Source organism: Medicago truncatula, chromosome 4, assembly GCF_003473485.1.
Source record: "Medicago truncatula cultivar Jemalong A17 chromosome 4, MtrunA17r5.0-ANR, whole genome shotgun sequence".
Lineage (NCBI taxonomy): Eukaryota > Viridiplantae > Streptophyta > Magnoliopsida > Fabales > Fabaceae > Medicago > Medicago truncatula.
In genome coordinates this window covers 39,676,779-39,693,353 of record NC_053045.1, presented here as the reverse complement: position 1 = coordinate 39,693,353, position 16,575 = coordinate 39,676,779, and the positions used below count along the sequence as shown (strand labels likewise).

The following is a 16,575-nucleotide window of genomic DNA, read 5'->3' as shown; positions in this document are numbered from 1 at the left end:
CTAGCAAGGCGTTTGGCCGGGGTGATGAATTCGATTATACAAATTATCTTTGCTTGTGCTGCTGTCTGGTGCGTTTTGGTGGTCTGTCTTTTCTGGTTTTTCTGCTGCTGTTACTGTATGGGTGCGCTACTGCTGTCTGTGCTGGCTGGGGAGTGCTGCTGTCTGCTTTCTGCAGGTGCTGCCTGTGTTCTGCTGTTGCTGTTAGCAGCTGCAGCCGTGTGGTTTTGGTTGTTAGCTAGCTAGGAGGCTGTTTGGTTTTTGTTGGTGGTAGCTTTAGTGGTTGTTGACTGTTTTAGTTCTTGTTTTATATTGTTAAGTAGGAACATAGGGGTTTTTTTATTGAGTTTTTCTTTGGTGGAGAGATGCCGGCATTTTAAGGCTCTCTTATATGTTGTACTCTTTTTCCTCCTATGCGGGTAAAGTGCGTCTTGCGCTTGCCTTGCTTAATAAAATTTGCAGATTCAAAAAAAAAAAATCTACCTATTGAATTGAATTTTCATGCTATATTTGGAACGATGGAATCAGAGATAAAGTTTGAAGAATGAACCATCAATTTAGTCTCTAATGTAGCGCTCTCTCAGTCTCCTCAATTTAGTCCCTTAAAGGAGAGAAGGGGGAGGAAAACAAAATCATTCTTAGTTGACTTTTTTGCTCATCCCAAAGGGGAAGTATTTGAAGGGGAGGTGAATTATTATAATTTTATTTATGTTACAAAATAAATAAAATTTGAGCATGTTTGGGTTGTCTTATGAGCTTATGCAAAACAACTTATGTAAATAAATAAAATTTTATGTACTATTCATAAACTTCAATGTAGTTTTGGAAAGAAAAAAAAAACAGTTTGTGAAGATACAATTTTCATTAAAAACTTATGAATTAACATAAAAATTTACTACATTTAATTTGCATAAGTTATTTTTCATTAACTCAAAAACAAGTCATTTCGAATTTCTCCATAGCTTACAAGCTTGCATGATTAAACATACCTATTTGGCAATGACAACTATCATTGTTACACAAACTTATAACTTATTTTCATGAGCTTATAACGATTTTTTATAAGCTAATTCAAGTAGTTTATAGCTTATAATTTTTTATCTAAATTTTACCCTCCAATCTTAATTGAAAAAAATAAATATTAATCAAATGAACATTTTTTTATGTCATTTCATGTTTATGAGCTACTTTCCCTCAAAAAAAATGTTTATGAGCTACTTCAACTGTTAATTTTATCAATCACTATAAATATAACTAGTTTAGCTACTATCAACTATAAGCTACCTTATGTCATCCGTTATAAACTCATTCGTCATCAGTTCTTTTTTTTTTTTTTTTTTTTTTTTTTTATACCAAATAGAGCAAGATTCTTACAAGTTTTATTTAGTTCAAAATTTGTCTTTCTCTTATACTTCATCTATTTTTTCTTCATCTTGATATGTGTATGTTTGGTCTCACTTTTGGATGAGACAAAATTTATTTTAAATGTGTAAAGTAGTTAGAATTATAGCTTCTAATTCTAAAATTTGATTTTACACTCATTAATTATAGAACTCAATTTTATATGAATGTATCCAAACAAAAAATATTTTTTCTTCAACTATGAATTTTAATTTTAAACTAATTGACACTGACATACATAATTATATTTAATCACTTTTGTTTTAAAATTTTATTGTTATCTATATATCAGTGTCGTTGTTGTATTCGGTGTCTGTGTCTGGATCGGTGCTTCACAACGTAAATAAAGATTGTGTAGGTGTAATTTCCATGCAAAAGTTATGGAAATTTAAATTTTATGATCTAGAACAAGAGAAGTATGCTTAGAAAAATACTATTAATTAGAAATACTATATTTGTCCCTTGTTATAAGCTCTTTTTCAGTGACAGAAATAAGCTCATTTTTTTTTTTTTGAAAAAAGAAATAAGCTCATGTTTAATGTGTTCATTTTATCTATAAAATATTCTACTCTGACCTATCAACTCTTTTTATCCATTGGTCTATAAACCAGTCAAGCCGCCTACTTGAGAGGAATAAATGTTTTTTTTTTTTTGAAGGAGAGAGGAATAAATGTTTAACTTGCTATGTAAAATTGTATAGTATAAATGTATCAATATAGTCTCTTATATATATTAACAATATTCCAAATGATCTTTAAGATTGTTAAATAATAATCAAATTCATTACTCTATTGGTATTCACGGGAATATAATAACATCAAGTTGGTTATGCATTTGAAACTAAGTGAATAATATTAAAGATTTTTTTTTTTTTTTTTTACGGAAATATCAAAGATGTTCTCCATCCTTATTTTCAAACTTGTCTAAGCTCTTCAAAGCTATATCTATCTTCTGCTATCTATAACTTTCTTATTTGCTTGCGCGAGCTATAGAATTGTGGTGTGTGTTCCATCTCGACTCATTCATACAATTCTATGAAGCACGGAAACCTTTAGGATTAGCCGTGTCACGGTGTCCGACACTCTTATGACACTTGTCCAATATGTGTTGGAAAATATCTAAAACATTTTTCTTTCTCTTGCTTCCACATACCGTAGATACAAGAGTTACATATGTTTTGAGAAATGTTGATCACATGGGGTAATAGACATTATAGTTGATTATAACATTTTTAGCTCTTTTGATAGTAGATGAATAAATAAAGGAAAATACTACGATATCTTGTTTTAGAACTTTTTCTAATGAAATAAAATATATGCAGCAGTGTTGGTGTCCTATATTAATTTTTTACACTAGTGGTGTCGAAGTGTCCGTGTCGGTATCCTGTCAGGTGGCCATGTCGGAGTCCATGCTTCATAGATACAGTCGACATATCATTTCTGAAGTAAACCACATTCTGATCAAGACATTTGCCAGTAATATCATCATGACTCTCGAAGTCAGGTAATTTTCTAGACGATATCACTTAGTTTTGGTCCAATCTCCATAGAGATAAAGTCCGAGGCAAGCATTTCTATGCTAAAAATTCTATAACAAAAGTTTCTTCCTTCTGTCACTCTAGTCTAGTATAGTTAGCTTCAACACCACACTAGAAGAAGACTTCCCATATGTTTGGCCTGATCCATTAGAATTTGAAATTAACACACTTATATTATACTTGGTGATTGTACTTTAATTGTACTTGATTGAAAATCATCTACATATTGTACAATGATTGTACTGTTTGAGTTAGTAAGTTTTGTAAGCTCAAATCATAATCTACTTGAGAGAATCCTACCTCATTTATAGCATAACTGATACCTTTTCTGGTATGTGTGTATCATTTCATATATTACTAAAAAATACAAAACAATACTTCAAAAATAACTAGACTATAAGTTCACCTTACGATATAGACTTTAACGTGCATCCATATATAATTAGTGGAATATGTCTCGAGGAAAATAGTTTCATCGAGCATCTAATAAGGAAATGGTCACTTCATTTACTGAACTACAACAACCCTTTGGATTTGTGATTGAATTTGTTTCAGATGAAACATTTTTGGAAATGAAACCAGGTTCTTTAGGTTCTCCTAATTCCTTCTCAGAACTCCCCAACATTAGAATTACAGAAGCCATGGTCGGCCTATCTTCAGGATTCTGCTGTACACACAGGAGACTAATGTGCATACAACGCAATACTTCTGATACAACATACGTCTCATCAATGTTTGAGTCGGTCAAACCTAAAGCCCTGTCCTCTTTCCACGCTGCCCATGCCTAAATCATATAAGAGGTTGATATATTATTTGTAAGATTAGAAATTGACATAAATACATAACTTGCCATTTGCCAAGTACTTACTTGGCCAACAAGGTTAAGAGTACCATCTGTGTGATAATATGCTCTATTTCTTTTGCCACATATAATCTCCAATAATAAAATGCCGAAGCTAAAAACGTCAGATTTCACCGAAAATAATCCATCAACAGCATATTCTGGTGCCATGTACCCACTGCATATGAATCCATTACAGCACATTATAATATTCACATCCATGTAAGTTAATATACGGTATTGGACATTTGTTAGATACTCACTAAGTTCCAATTATTCTCTTTGTGTTTCCTTCGAATTGGTCTCCTCCGAAAGTTCTAGCTGTTCCAAAATCTGATATTTTTGGATTCAAATTATCGTCGAGTAAAACATTACTTGCTTTGAGATCTCTATGGATAATCCTTAATCGGGAATCTTGGTGAAGATACACGAGCCCTCTTGCAATTCCGCAAATTATATGGAACCGCTTTGACCAATCTAGCAATTTACTCTTGTCATTGTCTGATTCAATCAGAGCAAATTACCCATTACTTTAATATTCAATATTCAAGTTCAATAAAAAATAATTGTACCATTAATTAATGACATAAAGCACCAGAGCAACTAGATTTAAGCTTAAATTTTTTGTACTCCTTACCAAAAATGAAGGAGTCCAGGCTACCATTAACCATGTATTCGTAAATCAACATCTGTTGTCCTTGAATGCAACAACCTAGCAGCTTTACTAGATTTCGGTGTTGAAGTTTTGCAATTAGCTTTACTTCATTTATGAACTCGGTCATTCCTTGTCCCGAGATGCTTGAAAGTCTCTTAACTGCAATTTCTTGATCATTGGCTAGTTTTCCCTGTATGATCAAATTCATTAGGAGGTATTTTACATAATATCAATATATCTCTAGTTGTTTCTTCTCTAGTAATAATGTGCTAATAATGAATTACCTTATACACAGTTCCAAAACCACCTTCGCCAATTTTATTGTTTCTTGAGAAGCCATTAGTTGCAGTGGAAATTGTTGGCAGATCAAACAATGGCAGATCAAGATCATCTACATGCCTTTCAGATTTGTCTACATAATGGAGAGAAACGGGACGAGAAAATCAAAATGGACTACAAAATAGATTAAAAAGCATGTTTCGCGTGACAAATATATGTATAAATAATGTGATGTTAGTGATACTATTCAATTTAATCTATGGCAAGTTATCGAACTCTAATAAATTTTGTGTGATGAACTCTAGATCATTTATTAATGTAAACTATGATCTCATGTTAATTACTAAGGTACTAATTGATCTAAAACTCACCTGGTTGTTTATCTACAGTCTTCCTCTGGTTTCTGAAGATGAAATAAATGCACACCAAAATCACCCCGCAACTTAAAATAACAGCCGAAGCTACTTTGGCCGTTCTCCAGTTCCTTTTGTGTCTATGTCCAGGTTCTTCAATGTTGTCTGTGATTAAGAGAAAAAAAACACTCAAGTCAAGTTAAATTTTAATAAAACAAGTAACATTAAGTTTTCAAAGATAAAATCGAATCTTAGCTACGTTAATTAACAATCAATAATCCTTTACCTAGCTCTGCACCAAACATCCGAATATAGAGATCTTGTCCACCTTCTTGAAACTGTCTTATGTCAATTAGATCACCAAACCACATAACACAACCGCTCCCTTCTCCACTTATGTTTGAATTTGTATAAGCCATACAAGAACAATTGTTCAAACATTTTTCTCTGCATTCCTCAATACTCATAGTAACATTCAACAAAGTATGTGTAGTATCTGGAACTTTTAGGCCTTGAAATTTGACAAACCCATCTTTATTTGTGTGATTGCGATTGCAACTCAAATGTTTATCGCGCACACATCCTTGACTCCAATCAGATGCAATCCATGCTTGTGGTGACTTTGGACTAAAACCATTAAAACATTGACAAACCTGTTGTTGGGTCATCATGCAATTTCCATAAGGTCCACAAAGACCATAACTGTCACATAAGTCTTTAGGCATTGTTATATATATCTTCCATTTATGTTCTTGTTCATTCCATACGTATCGATGTTGTTTTGTTTGGTCTACAACTACTTTTGAGATAACAGAATTGATCTTGATGCTATATCTAAAGAAGATTTCGTCATCGTTGGAAACATACTCATAATTCAAAAAAGGGTTTGAAACTTGTTCTGGTAATGCACTAAAGTGTAAACCATTCCATGGTCCAAGCCTGAAAATTTTATCATTTCCTTTCATCATATAATACTCAGGATAATTATTCAGTACTAAACCCCAAGAAACATCTCCTACAGATGGATCTTCTGGACTCTTCCAAGACGTTAACTTCCAATCAAGACCATTTCTTAGATTCCTTCCCAATTTCATCCCATCTAAAAGGGTATCTGATGGATAATCAAAGCTTTGCCATAAATACTCATCTTGGTTTGTTTCTCCATCATTTTTTACCACAAGATTTCCACTGTCTAACAGCACTGCTACAGGATTATGTACTTGCTTTTGATTGGTTGTTGTGTACCAAACAAAGGAGTTATTTTGAGTAAGAACAAGGTTGCCTGTGCTGTTGAGAAATAGTGCATGGTTTGAAGTACTATTGATGGGATTGTTTCTGTTTGCAACCCAAACAAATTTTTGAACAGGAATGTTTTTGTACCAAATACCAAGGTAAGTTTTGTTAGAGTTACCTGGAGTGAAGAAACCAAGTTCATATCTTCCATTTTGGGACACCAAGGTATTATTATTATTGCTGATGGATTGTGACAAACCAAGAGAATCAGCTGCTATGGAAAGTTTGAAAGAGTGAGCAAGTAAATAGGAAACAAAAATCATGAAAACAAGAATGTCCATAATATATTTTATTGTGAATTTGGATTCAGACAAAGATATGAATTTGGAACTATATGTATCAGAAATTCATATTCAAAGTAAAGCACAATATTTGATGCTTCTCTTAATATAGTATTGTTTTATGTTTTGCAATATAGGAGGATGCTTTTCATACACTAAGTCAAGCACGTTTAGACCCCACATGACCTTTCTTTCTAAGGTTGTGGAAAATTTACTACCACTTTTCACCAATCATTGTTGACTCTTTTTCATAAACTATCTTGCTAAGATATGATTGTCATAATTAATTAAGAATCTACTCCATGATGTAACTGCAATGCAACTTCTCATTTTTGACACGACATTTCTTCTGTAATGGTCGTTCACATAATATATGTTATTAGAATAATCCTTCTAGTAATGCTATAATGTATTAAACCACCTAATGAACAAAAACATTAGGCTATATTCGACACGATGGAACAAAAGACAAAAACTTTGGATAATAAACCATAACATAGTCCCTAAAATATATAAAATCGGTCAATTTAATTAATGTAAATAAGATAATAAAAATTAAATTGACGGATTTTCATATACTTTAGGAATAAAATTGTGGGATTTCATATACTTTAAGGACTGTTTATTAGACTCATATACTTTGAATTTTAAATTTGTGATAAGGAGCTGCTAATTACTAAGCATTGCAACGAGAGTTTAATATAAGATTTGGTGAGAATTACAATGAAGTAGCCTAGGCTATGGTCGGCCATGTATTCATAAACTACCATTTTTCCATGTCTCTGAATACAACAACTTTACAAGATTCCAGTGCTTTCAACATATGCAATAAGTTTTGCAGTACAAATTTCTGTGAAATTCTCTTCACAGCTAATTCTAACCACTCCCCTAATCTTCCCTATATAATCGTTAATAACATTCATAAGATTATATATTATTTACAATATACTCCCTTCGTTCCAAATTAATACCCTTTTTAGCAAATGTAAAAAATTTCATATTAAGAGTCACTTTATCACTACAACTCGTCATTAATTATAGGATAAATAGTCATTAATTGTTGTTTTTGGATTTCCAAACTGCTGTATTTGGATTTCCAAGTTCTATTATCTACTGAAGTCATGATCAGGTCGCTCTCTTTAAGACGTTTCGTGGCACTACCCAAAATTGTGCAAGGCAGACAATCAATCACGCCGCCTCCAGGATAAAACAAGTCCAGCTGCAACTGTGCGGTTAACTACTGCACTGTAGAAAACCGTTCGAGAATTACACCCTCAAATATGGTACTAAGACCACTCTTTAATACTGAAACCACCTATGGTATTGTAACCACTCTGTTATGGTGTTGAGACCACTCAAATATGGTGTTGCAACCATTCTAACTTTAATTTCTCCAAAACTTCAATATGGCACTACGACCACTCAAATATGGTGATACCACCATTTCTCCTCAAATAGAAAAATATTGATATACTTTTTATATATACTGATAAGATCATTCTTAATTCCGACGGGACATTGTTATTCCAAATAGGGACTATGATCTTAAAAGTACTTTTTATTCTGAAGGGACATTTATCGAAGGGACTATGTTTTTAAGACCATTCTTAATTCTGAAGGGACATTAAACCGAAAAGGGACTATGGTCTTAAGAACACTCTTATTTCCGAAGGGACAGAAAGGAGTAGAAAAAGGAGAAGAACAGAAAGGAGTAGAAAAAGAAGAAGAACTTGTCAACACAAGTCGAATGAGGGAGAAGAGAAGAAAAACACAGGAAGCATCAACTGTGAATTTCGTGTGTTTCTGAACTAAGTGGAGTCCTCTATTTATATAGAGATTCTGTAACTGTTTTGGCAAAAATTGCGACAACAGTTACTCTAATGGATAAGATTAAAATGGAGTTAATCCATTAATCAGTTCAATAACACTTGTGGATATGATCAAAAGAAACAAATCCACAAAAGTGGAGGAAACAAACTATTGGATTTGAATGAAGGAAATATAATAATAATTAAATTATTATTCTTATCACAACCACCATAAGCTAAATTTATGAAAAGTGATATTCTCGAATAAAATAATAATTACTATTATTTTTATCATTATGAAGTATTTAAAATTAAATACCACAATTTAAACACTACTAATGTGTGTGTTCTATTTTATGTGGGACCCCACACTCTATTTTTTCAATTCACACAACATTAGATCAAATTATAATTACTTGGTGTTTAATCTTCCAATTTTTCATCCAACATCACATCAATGTTCCAACAGTAATCAATCAATGTATCAAAATTTTAAAATAGTTCGATTGTAAACTTTGTTAGTGAAAATAATCCTTTACGTTAGAATGATATGTTAATATTATCATATCAATTCATCAATATACTTACGCATTGCTTGTTCAAAAAAATATATATATACTTACGCATTGGTATATCAGTTTTGAGTTTAATTAATATGCTCTGTCAGTGTACAATTATATTATACATGCATCCAATGATGTAATGTCACATCAATGAATGAATGCGACAACTCAAGTGTTTTCATATTCATTAATTGATGTGGCAACACCATTTGATGTATGTGTAAAATAATTAAACACTGGCAGAATATATTAATTAAATTCATCAGTTTTTGTGAGTGATTATCTACTGTCCTATCAGCCCCTACATGAGAAGGGTTAATGTTAGCATTAATGGACAATTTTGACATTAAAAACTATTTTGACTAATAAAGTGCACAATGAAAAACTATTTGAGAATTTCGATACATTGAAGGAGGATTGTGGCTATTTGATCAAAGTGACTTTTTGACCTTAGAAGATACCAATTTCGATACCAATTTTGCTGAAAACTCCTAATAAAAATATTTAGAAGATAGAGCAGGGCAACAAAATATGTTAAAACCCAAATCATATGGAGGAGAAATGAAGTCAACTGTTGCAGAAACATCACAAGATTGGACAAATCATAGACTTGAATATTACGGTAGGGTCACAATACATTCACAATAGACTACAGTATAATAGACTTGGATATTATGTTTAGATTCACTCTACACCACAAAATTAAGATAATCATTGGATGTTTAGAGTTTAAACAGCTGATAATTCTTTGTTGAATCTTCTTCTCTCACCCAAACCAATTTTCTTGATAGAGACCGAGAGAGACATATGTTTATATCAAATTACGAATCACTCATAAAGATACAGACACCAAATACAACACTGATATGTCGAGACTAATAATAACTCTAGAAACTTAATGTAATCACATGTCGGTGTCAAGCCATTGTCGGACACTTGCACATTTGGATGCGTCAAACATCGAACACGTCTTCTATCAGAAGTGTCGTGCTACGTGGTATCAGAAAAACTAATTACTCCAAGGATTTTTAATGAATGATGATGTTTCAACTTTCAAGGAAATATAAAGGTTGAACATTTACGTGTAATGTGAAAGTGAAACCTTGGACCATCAAAGCATGCATCTCGCTGTTCTGTTGAATGAGCCACTCTCCAAAAAAAAAAAAAACGTAGCATACCAAAAAGAAACAATGAATCAATTTAAGAAACTTAAGTAACACGGCATCGAAACTTATACTTTGGTTTGGAAAGCGATCGCCAAGAATACTTAAGATCTTTACCGTACCTTCAGATTGGTCAAGCTCCAGAAGTTAACACAATTCCACTTTCCTTTTTCTTTTGTTGATTAGAGTTGCAGAAACCAAAAACATTTTGGGGAAGAAGATGATTTCAATGAACCTAGTTTAGTTAGTTGGGGTAAATAATTCAATTGAGAAGATTGAAATCCTAATCACCTGACACGTCAGATGAGAGTTTTTTTTTTTTCTTTTTTTTCTGCCCCTAAAACCAAAAACAATTATATGCCTGTCCTACTTGAGTTTTTATTTACCAAAATGTCCTAGTTTCATCTAGTTTTTTTGTTTGTTTTGTCTTTTAGTGCTATGTCACGCCAAACCAAATGGTGTGACATCTTTTTTTATTATGTCCAATGAAATGGCGAGATAGACTCTAAGGGCGCCATGTGTCACATATTAGTTCGTCCAATCAGACTTACCAGTGCCAGTTTGTCATACAAAAGGACGCACAATTAGGAATCAAACCATATACGTGTAACCGCAGCTACCGCAGCCCACCGAGCTCAACCACTATGCTATCAAGATCTTGTGTTATATCAAGCAATTGAACAAATATAAATATTAATGTTCCCGTCAATTTCACATACCATATTTCAATTTGAGTAAGATTCTCTCCATTTGTCAAAATAAATAGAGTATGCAATTTGGAGAGAGATAAAGAAGAAAGATTATCTGAGCTAAATTAACTATTGAACTGACAACTTTGTATTTCATCCAAAACTAGTCAAATGATGAAGGCATCTAAACAAATTTATACATTCAACAATCCAAAAAGTTGAGCAATATGAAACTCTAATACCCACCCCCACGTCTAGCGTGAGTCCTGAGTCCAATTTTCATATCGTAATCTTAATCCGTCTCCGATACCATGTTAAATGTGCTTAACTCTCATCTTAAAAGCTAGCGAAAGGGATGAAAGTACACAAACACTTTTACATATCCAACGGTCTAAGAATCTAGACAATATGGAACTTCAATACAACTTTAATACGGGGTATCCAAATGGTTGCCCGCTTGAGTGTCCCATAACTAAATATGGTACACTATGGCAGGACATGAACAAACTGCACAACAAATTCTCATTTACATTTCTATATTTATTATTAAGTTTTAAATTAAGTGTAACCAAATTCACTTTAAACATTCAAGTACAAAAGTATTTGAACACTAGTACTTTAGTAGTGACTTTGTTCCCCATGGAATTATACCTCCTTTACTGAAATATGTACCGGTATCTTATTGATTTTTCACCGAGCACTAAAAGAGCTCATTGTCATTTCATAGTTTGAACTTGTATCCTTCCCACTTGAGCTTGAATTTGCTTCAACAGATTCTTTCCTCGTAATAGAACCTGGCTCCTTGGGTTCATCTAATGCCATCATCTCACTCCCTAACATTAGAATCACATCAGCCATGGTAGGCCTATCCTCTGGATATTGTTGCACACATAAGAGTCCAATGTGGATGCAACGCGATACTTCAGATACAATGCACGAATCCACTATGTTTGAGTCAATTATCTGTAAAGGTCTTCCATGTTTCCAGAATGTCCATGCCTAAATCATAAAAATAGAAAATTGTTACTACAAAGAAGATAAAGTTAGCATGGTTTTGCTTTTAACATGACAAATTAACATTTATCCTAGTGCTTACATAAGCAACAAGGTTAAGAGTTTGCTTTGTACGATGACACACTCGATTTTTCTTCCCACATATAATCTCTAACAATAAAATACCAAAGCTGAAAACGTCGGATTTCACGGAAAATTGTCCATCAATAGCATACTCTGGTGCCATGTACCCACTGCAATAAGACATTGTAAAAAAATAAACAAAAATACACATGTCATATATCATATATATGTGTAAAATAAAAATAGACTGATTCTGGATAGTTAAACACTCACTACGTCCCAACAATTCTATTTGTGTTTCCTTCAATTTGGTTTCCTCCAAAAGTTCTAGCCAATCCAAAATCTGATATTTTTGGATTCAAAGTATCATCTAGTAAAACATTGCTGCTTTTGAGGTCTCTATGGACAATCCTCAATCGAGAATCTTGATGAAGATACATAAGCCCTCTAGCAATTCCACAGATTATGTGGAAACGTTTTGGCCAATCTAGCAATTTACTTTTGGTACGATCTGCATAATTCATAACAAATCTATTATTAAACGTTGAATATTCAAAGTTAGCTACAAGCTTTCACTTATCACCATATCATAAAACACTGGTGAATTTTAATACAAGACTTAGTGAGACTTACATACCAAAAATGAAGTAGTCTAGGCTACCATTAGCCATGTATTCATAAACTAACATTTTTTCTTCTCTCTCAATGCAGCAACCAATAAGCGTTACAAGATTTCGGTGCTGAACATTTGCAATAAGTTTTACTTCATTTATGAATTCTCGAATCCCTTGTGCTGAGCTCTGTGAAAGTCTTTTTACAGCAATTTCTAACCCACACTCAAACTTTCCCTGGATAATCATTATTACATTCATATAGTAATGGTTAGATGTTTTTATAGCATATTTATCTCGCTATTCTTACTTAGAAATCATACTCCAATATTGGATTACCAAATATACAGGTCCAAAACCACCTTCTCCAATTTTGTTCTTCTCTGAGAAATTGTCAGTAGCAGTAATAATTGTTGACAAGTTAAGCAATGGGATATCCAGATCATCCAGGTGCCTTACATAGTTGCCTTCTGTCTTTGTCTTCCCTAGAAAATGGAAATAGAAAAAAAAATCAGAACTTTGTAGCCAATGCCATGTTTTCAGTCAAATGTTAAAGAATAGGAGAATAGTTTTACCAACAATGCTCCTCCTGAATCTGCAGAAAAAATAAACAGCAAGTAAAAGCATTCCCAAAGCTGCACACACTGTAATTACTACTATTTTTCTCGTGTTCTTCCTGTCGTTGACTTTATCTAAACATAAAAACCATCGTTAAATTACATTTTCAAATAGCCTTAAATTGTCAAAGAATAATAAAAGGAAAAAATTATTGAAATTAATGAAGTATTCACCTAATTCTGAAACAGGCATCCTTATATATAGAACTTGCCCACCATCTGGAATATGTTTGATATCAGTTAAATCACCGAACCACATAACACAACCACTCCGTGCTCCACTTATATTTGTATTTGTATAAGCCATGCAGGAACAGTTATTCAAGCATTTTACTCTACATTGTTCTAGACCAATACTCTCGTCCACCAAAGTATATGTAGTATCAGGAACTTTCAAGCTTGCCAATGAGACAAATCCATCATTGGTGCAGTTCAATGGATGATTCCTGACACATCCTTGGGACCAATCTATTGAGTTCCATTTTTCAGGAAACTTAGGCTTGAACCCTTTTAAACATTCACATATTGGTGAATTAGAAATGCTGCAATATCCATTGACTCCACATCGACCATAATGGTCACAATCGTCTCCTGGTATTCTTGAATAAATATTCCATGATTTGTCGTCCTTTGACCATACGTATCGTGGACGATCGTTACTGGTTTGGTTAAGTACCACTTTTGATATTTGAGTACTATCTTTGATGTTCCATGTGTAATAAACCTCTTCTTTATTGCAGACAAAATTGTAACTGAAAATAGAATTAGGCTTCATCTCTGGCCTACCACTAAAACGCAAGCCGTTCCATGGTCCAAGTCTGTAGTACTTTTTTTCTCCCTTCATCATATAGATATCAGGATACGGATTCAATACAACACCCCAAGAAAAGTCTCCGGGGGTTGGATCATCATCGCTCTTCCATGCTATGAGACGCCTATTCAAATTTCTTTTATGGTCCCATCCCAACTTCATACCTGTTGGAATTAAGAGAGGGACAAGTAAATTAAATTGTTTATCCAAACAGAAAATAGAACCAGACACAACACAATATCATACACTAGTTGGTAGTGGCTTCGAGTGAACTCTACCACACACACACATGTGGATAATACATCATGCCTATTTATAAGTATTGGTGATTGGAGAGCCTAAAGTTCTAAAATAATATATGTTTATTTTTACTTTTCTACATTACATTATTATAGATATTGCTAGGCTCTTCAGTTCATTTCATTACTCAAGATAAGTTATTACATGAATAAGTAGAATAGTCAAGAATTTGCATCAAACTTAACAATACCTGACAAAAATGTGTTAGATGGATAGTCAAAGCTTTGCCACAAATAGGTTTCATTGCCATTATCTTTTATGACAAGATTGCCAGTATCCAAGAGTTGTGCAACTGGTTTCTGTACATTTGTGGAAGAATTTGTGAACCAAATAATGTTGTTTTCGTGAGTAAGGACCAAACTTCCAGAACTGTTTAGTTTCAAAATGGCAAAAGAGTCATTGATTGGTATGCCACCATTTGCAACCCAAACAACATTTTGAGTTGGAATATTCTTGAATCGGATTCCGAGGTAGCGTTTGTTTGGATTTGTAATACTGAAGAAACCAAGCTCAAAGAGTCCTTTTGGTGAAACAATGGTCTCTCCATCACTGATGGATTGCGATTGAGTAATGATGGATGATGTGTCATCACTGGCTATGGAATTGGAGACAATAAGAGAAAGAGCAAATAGAATATAAGTAATGAAACTCATTTCAAAATGAATAAAATAGTTAGAGCTTAAAACATTCACATTGAAAAAAATGAAAACTGAAAACTCAATTTATATTTAGAAGTCATGCGTGAGAAATGGAGCCAACTATTGGAAAAACATCACAAGATTGGACAAATACATTGTTGAACAAATGAAAGTTACTCATTTGGTTGGAATAGTAAATTCAAAGACTCTCAAGAATTTGCAACAGAATCTTACCCTTGTTTATGGGTTATGTAATCTGAGTGGCTGAAAAATCAAAGAGTTTAACGTTATAATATGTTCAAACTTAACAGTCACGGTCCATATGCATAAGACAAATTTAAGAGAATCGTGGAAAATTTAAAGTTTAAACAGCTTGTGATTCTTTGTTCTAGGAATTTTCACTAATCCTAATTAATTTTCTTGATATAGACTAAGAGAGAACACATATGTTCATATCATAACAATTAAATAAGAATGACCAACTTAAAAATCATAGACTTGGATTTTATGATAGGTTCATACTACACCACAAAATTAAAAATATCATTGGAAATTTAGAGTTTAAACAGCCTGTGATTTTTGTTGTAGGGAACTTCAGTCACCCAAACCAATTTTCTTGATAGAGACTCGAGGAGAGAGAGAGAGACGTACCTACATATCATATTATCAAGTAAATACACGAACACAACACACATCCATACTGATAATTATAGAAAATTACATAATTGAATGTAATCACATTTGTCATTGTCGTGTCAGTTGTCTCTACACCGGACACGTCTTCTACCATAAATTCCGGTGCCACAAAGGATACTTAAGTAAAACGGCATCAAAACTTATAGTTTGGTTTGGAAAGCAATCACAAAGGATACTTAACGTGTGTTTGGATTGAGGCTTTAGGAGGGGAGAAGGGATTGTTAATTTTCTTTTTTAAATTACAAACTATATAACATGTTTTTTTTTAAATAAATTAAGTGTGATTGTTTTTTAAATATCATATTATTCAAGCTACACCACACAAGAAGGACGGCAAAGCAAAAGGGGAACTACAACAGACACCGTAAATATGCGGCTACCCAAACCCAACAAAGGAAAGCCCCAAAAAACTCCCAATACACACGAAAAAAACCAAAGGAAGCAACTAACTATCGCAAAATATAATCCCTAGGATTCCAACTCCACTCATAGAAGAGACAAATTGGAGTCTTCAACCTACTCAAGTTCCATTGCCAAGACAAAAAACTTGATGTCATCAATAATCTCCTCCACCCCTTTACTCATATCCTTGAAGATTCTATTATTTCTGGTCTTCCAAATCACCCAAATATAGTTGCATGCCAAATTGACCAAAAGCCCTTACGCAACTTCTTATTCCGCACCTCCGCATTCCAACAATCAAATGCACAAAAAGATTATTTGGAATTATGAAGTTAAAATTTAACCACCGGAACAACTTTTCCCACACTCTAAGCGTCACCTCGCAATGCAAAAAGATATGGGAAGAGGATTCCTCACCTCTATCACAAATAGAGCAAAATAAGGACACGCTTGTCGGTAAGAAATTCCTCCTTGCTAGATTTATTTTGGTTCGGAAAGCGACCGTGAAGAAGTTTCCAAGAGAAAGCTACTACCTTTGACGGAACCGGACTTTGCCAAATTGA

The 16,575-nt window shown here is 33.3% G+C and overlaps 2 protein-coding genes across 2 annotated transcripts; both read right to left on the bottom strand.

Moving 5' to 3' along the window:
* Positions 1-3,125: 3,125 nt before the first annotated feature.
* Positions 3,126-6,758, bottom strand: LOC25492955 (G-type lectin S-receptor-like serine/threonine-protein kinase At4g27290). The gene is made up of 7 exons (XM_013601293.3): positions 5,350-6,758; positions 5,082-5,228; positions 4,716-4,843; positions 4,414-4,621; positions 4,040-4,277; positions 3,804-3,954; positions 3,126-3,719 (listed from the first exon to the last, which is right to left on the bottom strand). The coding sequence occupies exons 1-7, from the start codon at positions 6,635-6,637 to the stop codon at positions 3,408-3,410; spliced, it is 2,472 nt and encodes an 823-aa protein (XP_013456747.1). The 5' UTR covers positions 6,638-6,758; the 3' UTR covers positions 3,126-3,407.
* A 4,243-nt stretch (positions 6,759-11,001) lies between these two features.
* On the bottom strand, positions 11,002-15,016 carry LOC11444018 (G-type lectin S-receptor-like serine/threonine-protein kinase At4g27290). The gene is made up of 8 exons (XM_024781086.2): positions 14,467-15,016; positions 13,340-14,140; positions 13,124-13,240; positions 12,888-13,033; positions 12,575-12,785; positions 12,211-12,448; positions 11,957-12,107; positions 11,002-11,859 (listed from the first exon to the last, which is right to left on the bottom strand). The coding sequence occupies exons 1-8, from the start codon at positions 14,927-14,929 to the stop codon at positions 11,551-11,553; spliced, it is 2,436 nt and encodes an 811-aa protein (XP_024636854.2). The 5' UTR covers positions 14,930-15,016; the 3' UTR covers positions 11,002-11,550.
* Positions 15,017-16,575: the final 1,559 nt, after the last annotated feature.